The sequence below is a fragment of the Drosophila simulans genome, chromosome 2R, assembly GCF_016746395.2.
Source record: "Drosophila simulans strain w501 chromosome 2R, Prin_Dsim_3.1, whole genome shotgun sequence".
Classification (NCBI taxonomy): domain Eukaryota; kingdom Metazoa; phylum Arthropoda; class Insecta; order Diptera; family Drosophilidae; genus Drosophila; species Drosophila simulans.
In genome coordinates this window covers 13849442-13868864 of record NC_052521.2, presented here as the reverse complement: position 1 = coordinate 13868864, position 19423 = coordinate 13849442, and the positions used below count along the sequence as shown (strand labels likewise).

General features: G+C 41.2%; 1 protein-coding gene across 5 annotated transcripts; it reads right to left on the bottom strand.

The window, feature by feature from the left end:
• Positions 1-2138: 2138 nt before the first annotated feature.
• Positions 2139-18889, bottom strand: LOC6734797 (putative fatty acyl-CoA reductase CG5065). 5 transcript variants are annotated; one of them, XM_016168237.3, is made up of 11 exons: positions 18565-18889; positions 7214-8079; positions 5530-5646; positions 5362-5466; positions 5154-5297; positions 4952-5086; positions 4767-4887; positions 4401-4700; positions 4196-4328; positions 3877-4134; positions 2139-3809 (listed from the first exon to the last, which is right to left on the bottom strand). In XM_016168237.3, the coding sequence occupies exons 2-11, from the start codon at positions 7628-7630 to the stop codon at positions 3662-3664; spliced, it is 1878 nt and encodes a 625-aa protein (XP_016027998.1). In that variant the 5' UTR covers positions 7631-8079; positions 18565-18889; the 3' UTR covers positions 2139-3661. The 5 variants fall into 5 exon arrangements, with proteins under 5 accessions (XP_016027998.1, XP_016028000.1, XP_016028001.1 ...); XM_016168239.3 differs by lacking the exon at positions 18565-18889 and adding an exon at positions 17575-17791; XM_016168240.3 differs by lacking the exon at positions 18565-18889 and adding an exon at positions 14273-14760.
• Positions 18890-19423: the final 534 nt, after the last annotated feature.

Genomic DNA, 19423 nt, shown 5'->3' with positions numbered 1-19423 from the left:
AAAACAAAAGAACGGCTGACTATACAATTTACATTATACTTTACATGCGACTTGTCACAAAGAAATACCGGATCCCAAACAAAAAATGTACAAACGAGGAAAACAAATTTAAAAAAAGAACAGAAATAAAAATACAAATCTACCAATGAATGCTCACAATCGAATGCTCAATAAGTGTACGAATATAAACGAATATATATATCTCAGCATCCACGGCTTTACACCTAGTCTTAACACTTAATCAGTACTTCTTTATTTACTTTTACCTATTATGGTTGTGCCGCGGCATCTAAAGTAAGAATATATGAATATATATCTTACCGAAGTGCATACACACACACTCACACACACATCTCCATCAGATCCTTTCCGTATACATGCATACATATGTATAAAACACAGACGCCTGCGCACAGGACTCCCACACATTTTTGTACCCTGATGACATTACCTTGTGTACCTAAAGCCCACAACCTGAAAGAGAAGAGTTACATATGCATATATCCACGGATCGTTGTTGATTGATTGATTGATTGATTGTTGGCCCCATGGAGCAGGTCGAGATTTTGGGTGTTTGATTCGGGCAAGGGAATTCCTGCAATTCCATTGCAGATCGGTTTGTGATTGCTAAGTTAGGAACTTAATGAATGTGTGGAATCGTTACGATTCGGTAGTTCGGCAACAGCTTGAGATGTTTTCAAAGGATGTAGATTCTGATGCTGATGGGGATCTGAATGATTTTGAAGCTTAGAACCAGGTCAAGGCATTTACTTCCGAAGAGATAAATTGCTGTCATACACGATTTTGATGGGAATATCAGTAGCTTTGCAAACACTTCATTTCTCAACAATAACAAATTCGCAACGAAGTTTAGAGAAATAAACACAAATGATATGTACTAAATATATGTTTAAACAGAAAATAAAACTTAAGAAGAAGAAATAAGAAAACGATCACACAATAAATGGTATTTTTATATACTACAAAAAAAAACCCAGAAAAAACGAAAAAACCAAAGGACAAAAAAATGGAATGCAAGTTTAGTGCATGCAAACAAACAGGCTTAAACTTAGCTCTAGCTATAAAGTATAACTAAAATAAATACAAAATTAATGGTTTTCATTTAAAAATCGTAAATTATTTTGTTACACTTAATGGGTAAAGAAGAGGAATTAAGTGAATAATAAAAAAAAAGAAAAACAGAAACGCAAAGACTAGAACCACATTTTGTAAGCTGGATCGATTGAGTGATGGATTGGTGGCAAGTTATATATATAATAGCATAACAGCATAAGCAAACCAAACAGCAAAATGTCCATTTAGAGCAACAACCACACTCGAAAGCAAAACGAATCCAATGTCATAACTTGCTGAAGAAAAATGGCGAACGCGAACCAGAACTTGAGAACTCCACTCACATAGTATAATTTTCGATTCGGTCTAAGCTATAGAAAAATACCAGCTAAGAAACGTATAACTCACACTTTCCCGTCGCTACTTACCCCCCACCCACCCCTCACTAAACCAACTCACTACCCACTCTCAACTTGGGATTTTCACATTTTCTTTGCTTTTCCTCCGCTGTGAGTCGCGAGGACTAGTTTTGAATTATCTAAGCATAAGCACACACATTTCACAAAGCAAAATCGAAAAAAAAGTATAAGTATATCTTAATGCATATATATATTTGGCGCTATGGAGTGGATAACAATTTTAAAGTTGGTAGCGTTTAAGCGCTGGAAATGCGAAATGACAAAAACTGAGAAACCGAGAGAAATAATAAAAATGAAATTCATGTGTACAAAAACAATAAAAAATGCGTTTTCACTTGTTCCGCTGCTATTGAAAAAGCCATTTTCCGTCGAATTTTCTTTGTAATTTTCATTTATTAAATCCATTTTTTAGATCGGAATTCGTTCCTTTTTTCAATGCATTTTCATTCATTTCATTACTAAAGTCAAATTCTTGCCATGGCCAATGAGAACTAAAACTTCATATAGCTTACATTTGGTTTGTATAGTTTTAGTTTCTCGCCCCTGTCACGAAATTGTATTTTTGGATAGTTTTTTTCTATTTTCCTAAGTTGGCTAAGTAAACGTTTCTATTTGGGCAAAAATAAAGAGAAGAACGCGTTGGTATATTTGTATTATTATTTTGGAAGTGTATTTTATTGATGCACTGCAATTTACAAATCGCTTTAGAAATAAAACATAATAAATTCTAGGCATAACATAAGATATTTCATAATTGCACGAAAACGAACCCGAGAACGAACTATATATCCTGGCCGTAACCCGGCCAATATTAACTGGCCCATATCGATCAAACGAGACGGGAAGCAAAAGTCCAAAGTGGAGGAAGAGTTGGTTGATGACCCGATTTTCCTACTGACTGGATGGAATGTTCTTACTATATGTGTCTTGGTTTCTGTATATTAGTGTGTGTGTTGTGTTGTGTTGTTTTATTTTTCAATTTATCGCATTCAAATATAAATTTCATAATCATGATTCTCTAATTGCGTTTCCCTCAAAAAACTTCATTCATAGTTTGTTATTTTTTGGAAACTCCATTTCTGGCTACGCTTAGATTTAGTTTTTAGGCTGCAAATGCTAAGAAATTATGTTTCTGATGTTTATATATAAATATATTTGTTGTTTTCATTAATTTATTATCGGTATGATTTTTTTTTTGTAGTTTTTTGCTTGTGTTTCGGCTTTTTTCATATACATATACATAAATTGAATTTTGTATATCTCGAATTTTGTCTCCCGACGTATATAATTTCGCTCCTTCTGCTTTTTGTTTTATATAAATTGAAAACTTAATTGTAAATGTAAAAATGTTAAAACTACATTCAATTATAAATAATGTTGGTTTTTCTCTTGTCGTATTATTTATATGCAATGTTTCGCTCGTTACGTAATAATATTTATAATTAATATTAATTAATTAGCATAGTTTACGTTACGTTTATGTAATTTTTAAAGCAATAACAAGCCATTTATTTTAATTTCATTTATCTTTCCTCACTAATCATTGCTGAATTAATCGGTTTTTTTGTTTTTGTTTTTGTCTTTTCAAATTTGTTTTTTCGTATAGTTTTGGATGTACTAATTCATGCTTCATCGTCGACGAGTCCCGACAATAAATTCACTCGATTCTCTATCTCAATTTGCAAAATTGTGGAATTCTCCTCGACTTTGGGCTTTCTCCTTGCGCGTTTAAATTATTTCACAAAAATTGTACAATCTCGCAGAAGGAGAGAGATAAGTGGAGACAACAACCGACACCGGGCCCTCTCAACCTGTGACCTCATAATTGCACCTGAATAAATGTGATGGATGCCATTTAGTTACCCCATTGCGTAATGTCAATATTTTAATGTTAGTTAGCTGACGCTCCTTGTGTCTCGTAGTTGTTTGGATGTGTTGTTGTGGGCTTCTGCTGTTTACGCATTTGTAACATATATAAAAAATATGAATATAACTATTTGCTAAAAACCTCTAAGATGTACGCCATGTTAAAGCATTTAGCAATCGCAAAGAAGTGGATCCTCGCCGATCCTGACAGCTCCTGCCAGTTACCGCCAGATCACAGCACATATACATATGTACGCAGCTGCTGTCTCCAAGCTTCCACACCGGTCGCCATACGCATTTAATTACAAAAAGGGTATCAAGCGTGCCATCCTGAGCGCGTTCTCCAGGAAGGAGCTCCACAAGTCGTTCAGGCGCTTCGAGCGCGACATCAAAAAGCGCCAGGTGAGCAGCACCGCCACCAGTTTGGTCAGCTGATGCAGATAGTAGAGCCTGAGGTGGAAATATATAGAATTTTAGTACTTTTCTGGATCACCATCCTCTCCCCATATTTTCTCACCTGAGCATGCGTTTTCTGCTGGCCGGCAGCGATTCGGGTCGCTGCTTGAACAGGAACTCCCTGAAGCCCAGAACGTAGCGCTCCACATACTTGTCCCAGTTGATGTGGCGCACGTCGAAGACGAAGATCTCGCGATCCTTGGGACTCAGCGTGTGCAGCAGGGCGTGGACGTTGTCGTCCTTGAAGCGCCATTGGCGTGTGGCAAAGTACTCGAGGCATTCCACAGCTTTGGCAATTTTATTTTGTACGTTGACAACGCTGTAATATGCATATATATATAATAGTAGTAGCGATGGGGGGAGTGGCCGGCCAAACTTACAATGGCTTCTTGCCCATGATTCTAGCCACTCCGTCCAGTATGTAGGCCGGTAAAAAGTGCTTGGCTATACAATTCAGCGTGTTCATGGGGCGGTTCATGCGCAGGTCGCCAGTCGGATACCACAGGCAGCCCTCTGGGGAAGAAACAGAAAACAATTTCCGTATAATTATAATGGTCACATTAGGCGCATATTATCTGTGCTCACCCAGGGGATGCTTGCGCACACTCGTCATGGCGTGTTTGACAAACTCCGACCAGATGATGGGATTGCGCTGGCCGGTGCAACAATTGTAGATGAGTAGGTTGTTTGACTTGCGGGTCGCTGTGCGCCAGGCGGCGGCGATCATCAGGTTAATCACAATATCGACAGGTACCATATCGGCCACATAGTTCTTCTCGCACATCATCGTGCGGAACATGCCCTTGGCCAGCGCCGAAACCAGGCCCGTTGGCCCATTGAAGTTGTCCACCCAACCGGCAAACGGCTCATTCAGACTGGCAGTCACTGCATAGCAATAACATATATCAAAATATTGGATCTATATGTACATAAACTGATTGCCCCACTCACCAATCGATGGCCTCACAATGGCAACGGGCAGATTACCAGCCTCCTTAAGTAACATATGCTCCGCTAAGGCTTTTGTAAACGTGTACGTATTGGGACGCTTGCCAATCAGGCGCGGTGTAAGCTTAAATATATAAAATGCAATTCAATTATTAAATAATACAAATATAATACTCAAAGTAACCGACCTGATCGAGTATATCCTCCGGAAGCCAGTTGATTAGTGAAATGATATCATCGGGGTTGTAGGGCGGTGCGTAGATAACCTCGGACACATCGGTTCTATCGCAATTGCAATAGGCAGTGGATACATGGATTAGTGCCTGTAAAAAGGGTTAATTGATTTAGAAATCGTTCCGTAGCCGTTCTCTATATATATCCAAGTCTTACGTCCAGTGACAGCATGCGATGGCAGAGCTCGACGAGGCGTTTCGTGCCCAGCATATTGATTGTGACTGACAGTTTGAGCTTCTCATCGAATTTCACAGTGGCAGCCGAGTGAAAGACAACGGAAACATTGCGACACAGTAGGTTCTAAAAAAACGGATAGAATCTCTTTGAAAGTGCATTCAATTTAAAGTGCGAAGAGACTACGCACCTGATCCTTTTCTGAAATACCCAGTTCCTCGGAAGTTATGTCGCCCGAAATGGGTATGACTTTGCTGAGTTCCTTGGGCTTCTCCTGACGCAGTGATTCGAAGAGCTACAAAATATATACAACATAGTTATCCAATCTATTAAACTCCTCCACAACTCCTTTACTCACTGGTGCATTCAGTAGTTCCGTGAGTCGTGCTGACACTTCTTGACCGCGTTTCGGTCGTATCAGTAGATATATATTCCTTATTTCCGGACATGAGCGCAGCAACTTCTCCACCAGGACCTGCAAAAGCGTACATACATCAGAAATCGAATAATTAATAGCCCCTCAGTCATTGAATATAGCCATTAACCATGTAAACGATTATTGTTACACCCACAAGGACACACTTGACCCACTTCAGTGGTGTCTGCGGTTTGGCTTTACTTGACTCCAGTTGGTCGTGGGCGCAGGGAATGAGAACCCCGCCCCGAAAACGATGTGAGAATTGTACTGGAATCAAGCAGGCAGACAAAAGTGGTAGTGGGTGGGAACTGTGGGCCGTTAAGTGGGTGGTTCGGTGGGTGGTGGGCGCGGCAGGAGCACAAAATCGATGAACAACACACAGCACCACTGCGAGCTCAGAGTCTGGGCGGCGCCACTGCGATTTCATGTCATAATGACGCAGCCAGGAGCCACCGACATGCAATATTGACAGAGGAAAAAATTGGGAGCAAGTTCTGTCATTCGCATACTGAGATGAAACTACCTTTACCTTCTTACGTTTTACAATTGCGATTTTATGACCTTTAAGTATGAAATTCTGTTAACAAACTATTTTTTCTCTCCGTGCATATGTTTAACAAAAGCTGGCACAAAAATTGGCACAACAGCCGGAGGATATATTCGGAACAGTGAAACGGGTATTCCGCTGCACCACTTTAAGAACAATTAAGCGGAACTCGGAGTAGGAAAACCAGCCACACCAGATGCATAGACGCAAATGCATACTCGCCATTATGAAGCTTTCGCATGGCAGGCGACGATGAGTCAACATCGTCTAGTGGAGCCAGCTCAACGTAACTCAAGCATTACGGCTTTAAAAATCAAATATTAAAAAAAAAAAAAACAAGTAAGCCAAGTCAAGCTCACACGCACATGGCACGCAAACAGCTAATAAAAAAAGTGCATCTAAAATTCAGGGTGGCTAACCATCGAAACCACCCACCCAGCACTCCACTCCATTCCACGACTTTTTGTTTATCAGCGCGCACACAAATATTTGTGCATATTTTATGACTGAGAAACACTTGAAGTTTTCAATCGAGCCCAACCAGGCCGTCGTCGGGTTCAATAGTTCAATTCGGAGTCAATAAACACGAGGCGTATGCGTGACGTGAATGAAAGTGGCTAGCCAATGGGCCACAAAAGTATGCAACGAAAGTGGGCGTGTGGGGTTTTTGGGCGTAAAAATGGAATAATGGAGTAAAAGGTGGATTAGTTGGGCCGAGAATCTTCACATGTATTGGGGAAAATAATGTGCCATGCTTACAAGGTTAAGTTATCTCAACCAATTTACATTTAATAAATCACGAAGATAATTTACCAATTTAAAACTATTTACTCTGACGCACGAAATTACATTCAATTTTAACTAAAATATTTAAATGGCGATTACACAAACTAAATTGTCAGCAATCTAAGAAATGATTAAATGAGATGAATAAGGTAATCATCCGCAAATTAGAAATGCTAGTTATGTGCACTTAGGTGCTTATTTAATCAGATATCTAAACAGAAATTAATTAAATTTCCCCGATTCACTAGATTGTTTTATACATTTAGAAATGTCTGATATTTCAGAACTCACCTTTCCCATAAATCCAGTTCCGCCTGTGATGAAGACACTACGTCCCGCGTAAAACTGGGCGATGGGCACGTAGCTGGTGTCGTCCGCCCGGAAACGCTCGTAGGGCATCTGAAGGCCGTTGCTGCTGGGCGGCAAGGGCAGGGCCGTCGAGGACGCCACCGCCGCCGCTAAGGATAAGGACGCGGATGAGGCGGCTCCGCCGGAGCCCGCGTTGGACCCGGCCGCACTCGAACTGCCGTAGCTGCCGGAGGAGGAGTTGGCCACGCTGGCGGCATGGGTTAGTCCGTTGGTTCGGGCCAAGGTGCCGTTGAGCAGCTTGGCATCGTGACTGTTTGCGGGCTGGGGGGCTGCGGACTGTTTGAGGCTGCTGTTTGGCGCTGCTTCCGTTTCCGTTTTGTTGGCTGCCGCGTGTGACATGTTCGATTGTTGTCTGTGTGTTTTGTCTGTGTGTGTTTTCTCTTCTTTATCCTTTTTGTGTGCTATTATCCTGCGCTTATGTTAAAGTAGGAAGCAGTTCTTTGTCATTTGCAGTGTGCGTTCAAGTTTCCAAGGGCGGTAGATCCCTTATATTCCTTCTTGCCGTCTAATAGGTATATTTTCGGTTTGGAAGTTATTACTCTGATTTTCCCTATTTGGAAGCTGCTGAATTGTTCATAAAAATTTATTCAATTAAGTCCTTCGAAAAGCTAGTTGAAAATCCTTCTGTCGCCGTTGAGCGTCTGTCCATGTTTCCATGAGTCGCTTGTCCTGGAGGTTGCTTTCGGTTGGTTTTGTACAAAAAGTGTTCAGCAGGTGTATCCTGTGGCTTGGGTGGGGGTGAACAAGACCGATTTCTTACAACTTCCGAGGTTTAGTGCTCTTCTGAACTGTAAGACAAACCGAAACAAATTTAACATATTAATTGAAGGTATTCCATATTTGAATGCTTTTCAGTCTATGCAGGTTTTTACAAAATGAATAGTTTTAAATTACTGAATAAAAATAGTCCTTATTGTTACACTAACACAATTTAAATGCCAAATACTTTAGCACACAACATTTTAATTCAATTATTGCCGGTTATATATATAATTATCCTTTAATGATTTTTTGTTATCCGTACTCATATGTGTAGCTTGTATTCCATTGACACAATCATTAACCCTCTTCATTCCCTATTAGCTTCTTTACCCAATAAGCTACGAACAACAAATTTGTGTCAAAGTAAAATATCCCTCCAAAACCAAATCAAAGTGCTAGCAATAAACCGCCCAGCCTTCCATCCATCCACCTATCAAATTATATATCCATCTATCTTCTATCAAAACGTCATTTATCCTTGGGACCGGTCTAAAATTAGCAATCATTTTGAGCCGCATCTGATTGGCAACCTAAATCCGAGCTATGACGTCTAAGAGCTTGGCAATCGGCCATCACGAAAAAGGATATGCAAATGACGTCGAAGGATGTATGTAAGGGAACACTCCACAACCACCGAGATCTCGAACAAAGTTTATCCAATGGCCCGCAATTGAATTTAACGCACAATAGAGCTAAGAAAACGAAATCCGCTTAATGCTTAAATCGGCTTACAAGGCGACAACTGAAAACGGAAAACGGAAAACCGAGAACTGAGTACTGAAGACCCGTCGAAACGAACCGAGGAGACGATACTGTCGATAGCAGTGACAGTTGGCGAATGCCCACTATATGTCTGGGAACACTTCATTCTATATTAAACGATTTTTACATGAGCCGAGTGGAGCTGCGCTTAGCTGCGCTGAGCTGAGCCGAGAGATTCTATTGCTATATGGCGACCCGCATGATCAAGTGCCACTTAAGTGTGTTTCACACGTCACAATATCTCCGCAGGTCCAAAATAGCCCTGTGTTGTGAAATCAAAGATCTACTACAGCACCCAACACAGGGAGACCCATTAAGTGGTGAAAGATTGGGTGTATTTGGGGTGGTGGTGCTGCTGGTGGTGGTTCCCAGGAAATACTTATAAACCTATATAGGTAGTATTAACCTTCGCGTAAAAGGGGCAGCACACTTAGCCAATCCAAACAAACGGCTCGGTTCTACCGACGTAGTTCCTGACTGTAGGGTTGTAAAAAAATCCCTAATGAATTTGTCAACAAGCGTGGGTAACAAGTGAATCAACAGGGCTCTGGCTAAAAGGAAAAAACATATCAAATAAACAACAAATCGTATTTGTTTCGCCGCTAAAAATCGCAGTATTTGGTTGGGCGGGAAGGGTTTGACCTTCGAACCCCCTGCATCAGAAAGTATAGCCCATTCTGCGATGTAATTCGCCAAATGCCTTGCTAATTGAATTTCAAATTTATTGTTGACCAAATATTGATCGTAACCAGGAAGCGGGGAGTGAGTGTGTATTTTTGTATCTGGCTAGATTGATTGCTAGTTGGATATACTTATGGGCTGTGACGTCATTCTGCGATGATAGTCACGTTGATGATGATGTTGGCTTAAAGCGTGGCGTCGTCGTCTCTTGAACGAATTTTTTTGGGGGTTCAAACTGCGGCTGCCCATGACTTTCACTTTTTATTTTTCGAATCTTTTGTAGGTCTCCTCTGATTTTTTTCTTCTTCTTTTTCAAATATCTAAATTCCGCAATATTTTTTTCCGTCCATGTATTTAAATTTGTTTTTGTTGTTGTCGGCTATTTTTTTTTTTTCTTGGTTAAACTTTCGTTTTCAATTTTTTAGTTTGTACCAATATCTACCGCCACTGATGGCTGGCACTACTTATACTTTTTCGGTCATTTGCATTTGAGGGTTTCTTTCGCGGATCTCGGAAAAAATACGGCGCTGCCCTGTTGCTGTTACCCCATGTGGCCAAGAAACGTGTTAAGAAATTGGCACATTGGTTGTTTGTCTTTCGACCGGGCATTATCGTTGTGCGGCGATGTTATCAAATCGCAGAGGGCCGGCCATATCCGCTGAACTAGTTGGGTTGCGGCTCTATAATTAAAGTTTAAACCACTTTGAGACGCGGCAATCACGGCGGCCTCATCACGTAACTGTAAATTTATCAATGAAGCCTCGAGACGCTGAGACCTGGCCAACTTCGCCGACTGGTTCCTCTTCATTCTAAAGTGAAATTTCTTGAAAATCAACTTTTTCTCGCCCTCCCCCTGCTCACCCTCCTCTTCTTCTCTGCTCCTCTTACCAACTGCAACGAAAATTTGCGCGCCAGCGACAAGAGGCAAATGAACCGACGACCATCGAACCATCGCTTTGGCCCAGCCACGCCCCTGCCCCACCGCCGCTCCTCACACCCGACCGCCTCCCGCCTCCCGCCCACCGCCCGACGGAGCGTGTTAACCAAACATGAAGACCGAAATGTATCTGCGTGTGTGCTGTTAAACGGTAAACATTCAACATTCAACCTGCCTTGACAAGGTAGTTACACACCAGTCTTCGCTGCCCGTGTATTGTCTGACCCATTTCCTATAATCGTGCCGCATTATCATCATCAGCAACCTCGTCATCGTCATCAGCATCGACTTGCCGGACATTTGGAAGCGACCGCTTCACAAATTGTACCCTACCCATACCCTACCCCTTTTGGGGCTGACCAGGGATAGCTGACCATGTCAAGGAACTTAATAAAATAGTAAAGTATAATATAGGAAAGAATTCTGCAAGGGAGAGAGAACTTAAAATAAGTTCGAAAAGTATTATTTTACAATGAAAGCCATTATAAACTTAAATAAATCTATAAAATTAAATAGGTCAACAAGCAATAAATCATTATCGCCTGTAATTAATTAGTATCCAATGAGCTAATCAACGATGGCAAGTATCGATAACGATTATAAAAACCACTCATTCTGTTTACAGATTAGCAACTCATTTGACCTTTAACACACTTATAACGTGCGAAAACAAGTGTTGTTCAATTTGAGGGCGTCTGTTAACCGCCTACAACTAATTACGTGATACACTTTGAGAATCTTAGATTTCACTTGTCGTGATTGGAACTTCCTCAAGGGTATTCCGTGTTTCGACCACATCCACGGTGGTAATGATGTGCCTTCTCCCATGGTCGAAGACCCGTCTTTAGCCGCGTTTCTTCTTTGCTCTTTCCTACACTGTCTCCTCTCTTCGGGCCCTGCTGTTTCCTCATTTGGAGCTTGTTGCTTTCGGATTACGAGTCTTTAGCACTCAGGCCTTCGCCATATAACATATATATAAACTTACAGCCGCATCGAATGCTTCCGCATGCGGACTATCGTCTATAGGATGGCCGCTAAGATATAGTCGTACGAACCGTGCGATTCTGAGGTGTATTTGTATCCCTTGGCGGTGGTGTCAACCTGTTTGTTTTGGCAATTTGGTAGCTCGTCTCGTTTTCGGATGGGTTTCTTTCGCCGCGGACCGCATCGAATCGAACTGAATTGACCACAAACGAAAGTTCAAATATGCATTTTCACTTTTCAACAATGGGAGGCCCCTCATTATGTAAACCCAGTAGACCTCGAGCCACGGCGGATGCTGGACAGATGTGTGGATATATGGATGTATGGACCCATTTGTGTGTGAGTGCGCATAATGGGTCTGTGCCCTCTATTCTATTGAACCTTTGAGTGAGGCTCTGGAATTGTGGCCTGTCCGGTTGTCACTGGCCGGTGGTCGACTATGTCTGCTCTTATGGTTATCGTAAGCTATCTATGCTTTGTGTGTAATTGAATAAATCTGTAGGGGGTTGGATAGAATGGATCTCGGATCTGTCTCCCTCCCACTGCCCATAATTCGTGTGGCTTGATTAACAAACAAAAGCGATCTCGCAGTTTACAGCATAAAAGTTAAATTTAACTGTGTATATAATGGGGGCTCCCCCGCCCCACACCTGTCGGTGGTACCCCCCCATTCGGAGGTAGTCAGCAGATTAGCTACCCAATTTAAAAGCTCGGCCTCCATCCCGCTCGCACCCACACGCGCTCGCTAGATATTAAATAATTCACAATTTTAATATACAGTTCATCTTATTTTTAGTCCGGTCACATGAGCTAAGACGAAATGTCTACTGGCTCAATTAAAACATTCTTTTAGTCGGGCCGTAATTAAAAGTGGTCGCAGTCGGCCAATTTGAATAATCAAAAACAATTTGGGCTTTGCAATTGTAAGATGAAGATTTATGGAGGACTAGACCTTAAGATAAGACCCATTTCTTTTAAGCTGTGAATTGTGAAACTGGGTCCATTCACATGCGAGTTCAAGTCGAGGCTTCAAAATGCATAACAATTAGGTGACAACTTAGTAGATAATCCAAAGTGCAATTAGAAGGGCACACAGTACACGTGCCATGTGTTAGATGATAGAATCTCAAAACAAATGCGGATGTTTAAACTAGATCGTAACAGCAAAAAATAAATTCAGCTTTATAGCTAATAGGGACAAGCCTTGGAACTTTTTATTACCATATAAATAGTTATATGTATATGCAAAATAGCAACTTGCCTGGGTAATTATCTAAAAATGTAAGATTCATATACATATAACAACTTATGCTAATCTCTTAAGAATTTTTTACTTGTTAAAGAAATACGAGAAATGTAACCTATTGGTATACCTATTGGTAAATATACCAGGTAAACAATGAAGTGGTTGACACAATATGGGTATTTCCGGGCTTCATTTACAGAAAAATACAATATCTGTGGTACACGAAGTCGTCAAAATAATGAGGTTTCGAGGAAGATTCCTCCCCAGATTCCTACAAAAAAAACCTCGTTGCTTTACGTCACAGGCCTGCGAAAGTGTGAGCTCAATAAACAATCGATCTGAATGCCAAGTGGCTGGCTTAATGGCTCCGTAACCCATTTTGAGTACGACCATTAGCCCCGGTGGCCAAGTAGAATGAATCTAGCCCAAAGTTGCGAAAGTGAAAAAGAAATTCGATGTGGCGCTCTGGTAGGCCAGGCACGTAATCAATAGAAATATGTCGCCTTCTCGAAGTCGGAGATACGATTGCCGATACTGAAAAATACCGATACTATATGCCAGTGCTATTGGCTATATGTATATAAACGTTTTCGACCACGCCGTATTGACTGTGGCAACAATTTCGGCTGAGCTCAGCGCTTGCTGTCGATGCATTTGCGCATGCGTCCACTCATTTCACTTCGCTCCATTCCACTCCCAGCCAGAAATGTGGGTCAAGTCAATGTGGGTTCGCAATTATGACACATTGTCCGCGTCCGAGAGACAGATATTTAGCCCACAAAAAGCAGAAATCGGTGTAATGATATTTGTAAATGTAAAAATTAAATAAACAATCGACCGAACGCTGCCCCACTCATTTTACTGCTGTGTTTTTGGAGGGCTTTTCGGCTATTTGGTTTTTTATTTCGGTTTTTGGTTTTTCTTTTTTGCAACCTGAGATGTAGTATCTTTGTGGCAGTAATTGTGTGTATTTGTGTGTGTGTGGCCATGATCCATGTTTATTTATTATGCTCCATCGTCTTTCTGCTGTCGTTATCGTTTTCATTTTCGTTTTCGTTGTCGCTAATCGTTGTCTCGTCTGTGTGCAAATTTTATTTGTAAATATGCAATGATTAATATTACAAATATACAGCAACAAAAATTTCGAAAATATTAGTTGCCTCTTGAAACTTTCTCGCAGCAACAGCCTGCACATTACTACAGGCAAACTTCTATAAACTGAACCTACACGTGACTGGTATTTTATAATCTTGTCGTTTTTTGAACTTATGGAGTTCAAGAACCCATGACCTATAAATCAATTTCATGTAAGACAAATCTTATATAGTGATGTAATTTAGTGAAATGAAATTAATGAGCTTTTTTATATATCAAAACCGCATCTTAATTTGGGCGCCAATTCGAAATTGGGTCATAGTCTGAGAATATCTTTACACTTTGTAAGAAGCAGTGTTATAAAACGACTGAGCCCTGCGCGACTTATTTTCGAAGCAGCACTGTAATTGAACATTTTAACGTGGGTCAAATATTAGCTAAAACTGGAATTGCATAATCCGACCAAAAAGGAAACAGCTCAAATATTTGTGGGCCAAGCCTGGCTTGCACTTACATGTCAGGCAAACACAAAGCCGATGCTATTGGCTCTAATCGAAGTCGCTGAAGATGCTGCAGCCGCAATTCGTGTTTGCATTGACTGGATTTGATTTTTCCCACTTTGTTTTTCCGAGAAGCCCCGAATTTAGGTCATTGACATTGGGCGACTTGCGAATTCGTTTGTTATGGTTTCCGGTTTTGCGGAACTTTTGACACTTGCGTTGTTTTTGCGGGCCGTTCGATCGCGTTGAAAAAAACTGAGAACGACAATTGATATAGACAATTCTTTATTTCGTTGTTGACACTACTGGCAAGGCAAGATACGATGATACCGATAACTATGCCCACTCCTGACACACTAAAAAACTCGAGACCGAAATTCTGCTTCTTCTGTTGCTGCGCTTCTTCTTCTTTGGTTGCCCCCAAGAAATTTCTCCAAATATTTTCACTTTTGCGAGAGAGTGCGAAGAGAGGAAAGACGAAGAATGACCGTTGCGCAGGCGCAAAGAAATCCAGCGACGGAGAGAGGGAGAGCGCGTGAGAGAGTTGACCGTTCTTTGATCGCTTTCTTAACTTTTTTAACTGCTTTTCTTTACCATATACTATATGTTCACACACATATACACATATATATATACAAAGTGTGATCTTTAGCGACGCGTCCGCTTCGTCGGCCGTTTGGAACTGAACTAAACTTGGCCCTCAAAGAAGTGAAAGATTTATGCAGTCGGCTCCAAAGCTGCGCTGCCAAGAAAGGCGCACAAAAGAAAGCAGCGCGAAGAGAGAGCGGCGGACACGTAGATTTCGGTTGCGAGATGTGTGATGCCATATGTATTTGAGATCGCCAGAAGAGAGCGAAAAAGAGAGCAACGTCGACTGAGGCAGCGTGCAACAAGCTTTAATTGAAAAAGCCGCAAAAGAACGGTGTGTGTGGAAAACAAGTCGTGGAAAACGGAAAACCGGAGGAGAAAGAGAAGAAATTGGATATGTGGTCAGGCACTGACATTGACCACTCACACAGACGCCGGCAGCGACGTTGGCAGAGCCAAAAGAGGTCAAAGTACACTTCAGCAGTATCAGGTATCTGCCACTGCCTTCGTGTGCGTGTGCATGCATAATCTTGCACTTGCCACCAGGTAACAGTTAACACAAAAACATAACCACGCACCAACGGCCAAATTGACCAAAAAAAAACTTTCGTGTCTAATTGAAAGGCACGTCACACTTGCGGTTGGAAAAAGGGTAAACGAGGGGGCGGGGAGGTGATTAATTCACCACAGTTAACGGCAAGAACTAATCGACTACACTGGAAAACAAGAATTAGGCAATTCTAAAGTGTCCCTAAAAAATGACATTAACCCTTGCACAAGTTTTTAAGGTTAATATGTATTCATTAATAGTTTTAAGCCTGACATCAAGTTTAAAACTTTTCTTGCAATTCTTTAAATTCACATTAAGTTCAATATTTATGTATTAATAATTTTAAACAATATGCCAGAGCTCTGAAATTCTTTGCCAGGTAGTAGAATCAATAATCATTTATAAAAGATGAGCTTGGAACAGCTTTTCACTGATTAACGGGTAGAATAATTAAGTAATTGAAATTGTAGTGGTTAAAGTGATTAATATTCAATTATGCTTTATCTGTTTATTTTAACTACCAAATATGTAATATAGGTAATTAGTTAATAAAAAGCTTAATATGAGTTTAACGACTATGACAACATATAAAAAGTAGGCAATATTTGAAGGTTGAGCACTTTCATTACCAATTACCAGGAAACATTTGCACTTTGGCATTGGCGTAGCTACTTTCATTCATATTCAACAGTCAGCCCTACTATTTTGCTCATTGAAAGCTGAGAGAGTCCATGCAAACAAACACTTTAAAAAATAGCTCCACAATGAATCACTTAGTGAGAAAAATATCAGCGATTTACGTACGTCATCAATACCTTTTAGCGAAATAGCGAGCTTAGGTATAATACATATTCAAAATTTCAAAATATTATGTTTAAGATGCTTACATAGACGACGGAGTGTTTATAACTACATGACTAAGTCATACAAAAGTGTTTGTTTTCTACATTAAAGGGCGCACGGAAATGATTTTTTGGTGTGCGGTGGGTGTGTTTCGTAGATTTGACTGCCACGTGCCCCCAAAATCCCTCTAAGTGCACTGGCAAACATTTGAGTTTTTAATTGATTGTGCACACACTTCTCACATTTTGCGGTTTCTGTTCAAGCACCATCCCAAAAATAAGCCAACTAAAAGCGGAAACTAGTCTCAAAATCGTAGATTTCACACGGCGAGGTAAAGTTCAGACAGCCCACACTAACCCATTTTTTCTTGCCGTGCAAAAACCCAAGCAAAAGTTTTGGCCAACCCATGAAATTTCATTCTTGCAGAAGATGAAAAGGGAAAATGGGAATGGCTGGAAACGAAGAGGCTGGGCGGAAAACCAATCGATTGCCTACTTTTAGGCCGAGCTAATAAATTCTCATCTGACCGGAAATGGGCCAGCATAAAACAAAACTTTCGTCAGTGACAGGCAACACTCACATTAAAAAGGGGAATTTCCGCAAAATTGTATTTATGGAAAATTCAGAAAAATTAATGGCCCATAAAAGTTTTTATGCGTCCTATTTAAATGTTGTATAATTTATTGTAAAATTAATGGATCATTAATATTGTACGTAAATGAACTATTTTGATTTCAGATGAATCAGGTATGAAACATAATAATTTTTCGTAAATAGCATGGTTTTCATCGTTGTCACTCAAATGCCACACTTTGGAGGCTTAATGTACAGCCCATCCAGCCAGCACCCCTCCATCAAGTGCTTTGTTCATTTTTATATTTTTTTTTAATTACACAAAGTTACGGCATTAGATGGCGCCCTGTTGACAGGACCTGCTCATTCTCATGCTCGTCCTCGTCCTTTTTATTTTTCCATTTTCTCGGCTGTGAAATGGCAAACACTCACACACATGGTCAAAGGGGTGCGGGGCTTGGGGTGGAATAGTAAAATCGAGGGGGAGGTAGACAACAAAACGGGGAAAATGACATAATGCACTTGAAATGTTATCGCCTTGCTGTCGAGTGCAATAATACACTCGCACACACACACACATACACACACTGGCACACACTGGTCGGAAAAATTCGGATTAAATACAGATTATTTATGAGACCCATTAATGGGCAGGTTGTCAGCAGCTCTATTCATCTTGGGGCATACTTTCGGGCCGAGCACACACCAACACCCCTTCTGAATTTCCCCAAAAAGTTTTCCGGGCGCGATGCCACTACTCACACATCGTTTCTTTTTTATGCAATATCAGCTCAGTCTTTGGAATTTTTTCTGCACTTTTCACGTTTTTTAGGAAACATTTTTAACGTTTTTGGGAATAATGTTAGCGTTATCTGAATTTTATTTAATTTTCTTTGAGATATATGATGAAACTTTCGGGGGAAATACTCGCGTCGACCGCCTTGAAAATCAATTGGAAAATGCCTGTTTCATTTTTTTCCTGCCAAGCTCCCCAAGATTATTTCACGCGCCTGCTCTCGTTTCGAGAGAGATTTGTGGCAAAGTCTCAAGAGAAGAAATTCGTCCCGGAGAAGAGAGAAATTCACTCTTTGGCTACCATTTTCTGCTACTATTTTCCTGGGCGTCTGCCGGCTTTTCCGGGGGGTTGTTGGTTGCTTATATAATGGCTAACCAGCTGACTCAACAGCTCTATTGGTTTTCCGATAAGATAGAGCTTTATCTGTCGGCTCTATCAGTTCAATTTTAGGGCCACATACAACGGTGGTTAATTAAGTAATTTTCTAGGAAAACTCGTTGCAATATTAGGCATAGTTTCAGGCTGAATGTCTGTTTTCCGCGCATCAAAACTCAGCAACACTGGCTTTTCACTAGCTCTTCGCTGGCTTTCTCCTGACACGCTCTCTTTCCGGAAAGCTGGTCTGCTCTTTGGCGGAAACGCGAAACGGAAATGTCAGATTTTCTGCTAAATTTTTTACAACCATCGACGCCAAAAAGCAGCGACATTCTCCGGATGAGATAATAAACCCAGCGACATACATTTTTTTATAGGGAGCGAGGGGGTCCCCAAAGGCAGGGGCTGCTGCTAAAAGGGGGCTAAAAATAAACGGCGAGCAAAAAAAAATGGGACACGAAAATATGCTCAAACTAGGCCACAAAAATTGGCTAAAAATAAAGGAGGAAATGAAAATGGGGTCTTTTGGGTTCGGGAAAGACCCCAGTTTTTTTTTTTTCCTTTTTAGGGCGTGTACGTACCGGCTCCAAAACGAAAGTGAGGTTAGGAACGTGTGCGGATGCTGCGGCGATTTGAACTGAACTGGATTTATCCGGGATGGCTGGGAATTTCCTATTTGCGTGCTGTAATTATTTGCTTGCTATTTGGCATCACACTCACTCACACACGTTACCAGGCATTTCGCGTCGCGATTGCTTCCTTTTTCTAACAATAACTATTTTATTTTTCCCTTTGAACAGCCTTATGTCGTTTAGTGGGGGAAATGTACCGTTTCCTTCGGCGGAAAGAAGAGAGCAGCACTGCTCGAAATGCGAAATGTGACTGAGGCAGAAAGAAGAAGCTTCTGGCGACCGAGCCGCCTGCGATTCTCACCATTAATACCGCTCTCTCTCACCTCTCACTGTAGCTCTCACTATGCTTTCTCCTTTCTCCACCCTCTGCGGTAACGGTTCTTCTCCCTTTTTTTCGGTGGTGCGTTAACGGCAATACAAACACGCTCTCTTTCGCTTTCTGGGGGCTGATATTGCTATGATTTTCCACCACCTTGGCCGTTTTTTCTATTGAATGAAATCCACTTTGGTCTAGTTCTTCTTCCTTTCCGCTCCTGTGCTTCTTCTTGCCGCTTTTCCTGCGCCTGCGTTGGCCAACTAAAATAGCCGATTGTCGGGCAGCAAACACAGAAACGGATTTCTTGCACTTTCGCACATTTGTGCCGCACAAATAGTCAAAGAGGCACTCAAATCACTGCTTGCTGCGATTTCAAACAACCGCCAGTGCTGCCACCCTGCTGCTAAAGCGACGTTGCCATTGCGCGGGAAGTTCAAACAAAAGCATTTCAGCATCTGAACAGTTTGGAACGTAATTCCCTTTAAAACTTTT